Here is a 957-nt window from a genome sequence, read left to right as displayed (position 1 = left end):
CCCAGGAAAGCCAATCACCTTGATGTTTAATTTAATTTGGCTTAATATATGGAAGGAGTGATAACTGACAGTCATCGAATTTAGATCTCTGTGTTTATCTCTAAAGTTGCTAAAACCTGGTATTTTACTTTTACAGGTCATCTTGTAAATTTTGCCTGTATAAATTAACACATCCCTGTTATGTCATGACAACCATGTAAGGGAGAGTGTTTTCCTGCTCTGTCTTAGGTATTGGTGATGTGACCTGTTCACGCAGGGGAAACTTGAACATTCTCAGGTATGTGAAGATCGTGATTCATAAGCATTTTCTCCCTGCAAACAAAACAGCTTATTTCACTGAGAACTCATGAGATGGTTTTACAACATCTATCTTGCCAGTTGATTTTCCTACCCCTGTCACTATAGAACCAGTGTTGGCAAATTATAGCCTAGACCCCTGCTTGTTTTTGTTATATTGTACCAAGTTTTATTAAAACACGGACAAATCAACTTGTTTACATTTTTTTACTGTGGCTGTCTTTGCTCTACAACAACAAAGTTGAGTTGTTGCCACACAGACCATATGGTTCATAAAACTTAAAATATTTATTATCTGATCCCTTGAGAGAAAATTTGCCAACTCCTGCTATAGAAGAACCAAGTTTCAAATTGTGTCTAAGTATAAACTTGCTAAAACTGCATTTGAATTCAAGTAGGGTTCTAAAGCAAAAACTAAGCCAAGACCTCTATCCTAGTGCTCAGTAGCAAGTAAATATTTACAGGATAGTATGCAGTGGTATGATTAATACAAGGTTAATGAAATGGAAAGCTGTGATGACAGTTCAACTTCTTTCATCTTTTCTTTCATTCACTATATATTCTCTCTCACTTGTTCTTGCTTTCTCAATGAGTATTGGCATTCAGTGACAGGAGTGTGTGTGTGTGTGTGTGTGTGTGTGTGTGTGTGTATGTATATAT

At 36.2% G+C, this 957-nt stretch overlaps 1 protein-coding gene across 1 annotated transcript in view; it reads left to right on the top strand.

Moving 5' to 3' along the window:
* Positions 1-238: 238 nt before the first annotated feature.
* Positions 239-957, top strand: part of MCU (mitochondrial calcium uniporter) — a gene marked incomplete at its 5' end in the record, with an annotated part of 168,890 nt that continues 168,171 nt past the window's right edge. Inside the window, one exon of the mRNA XM_027768920.1 lies at positions 239-277. Within this exon, the coding sequence (XP_027624721.1) occupies positions 239-277 (39 nt within the window). The remainder of the gene's footprint in view (positions 278-957) is intronic.

This window comes from Tupaia chinensis, unplaced genomic scaffold (assembly GCF_000334495.1).
Source record: "Tupaia chinensis unplaced genomic scaffold, TupChi_1.0 Scaffold148012_1, whole genome shotgun sequence".
NCBI classification, from domain to species: Eukaryota; Metazoa; Chordata; class Mammalia; order Scandentia; family Tupaiidae; genus Tupaia; species Tupaia belangeri.
This window is presented reverse-complemented; position numbering and strand designations above follow the sequence as displayed.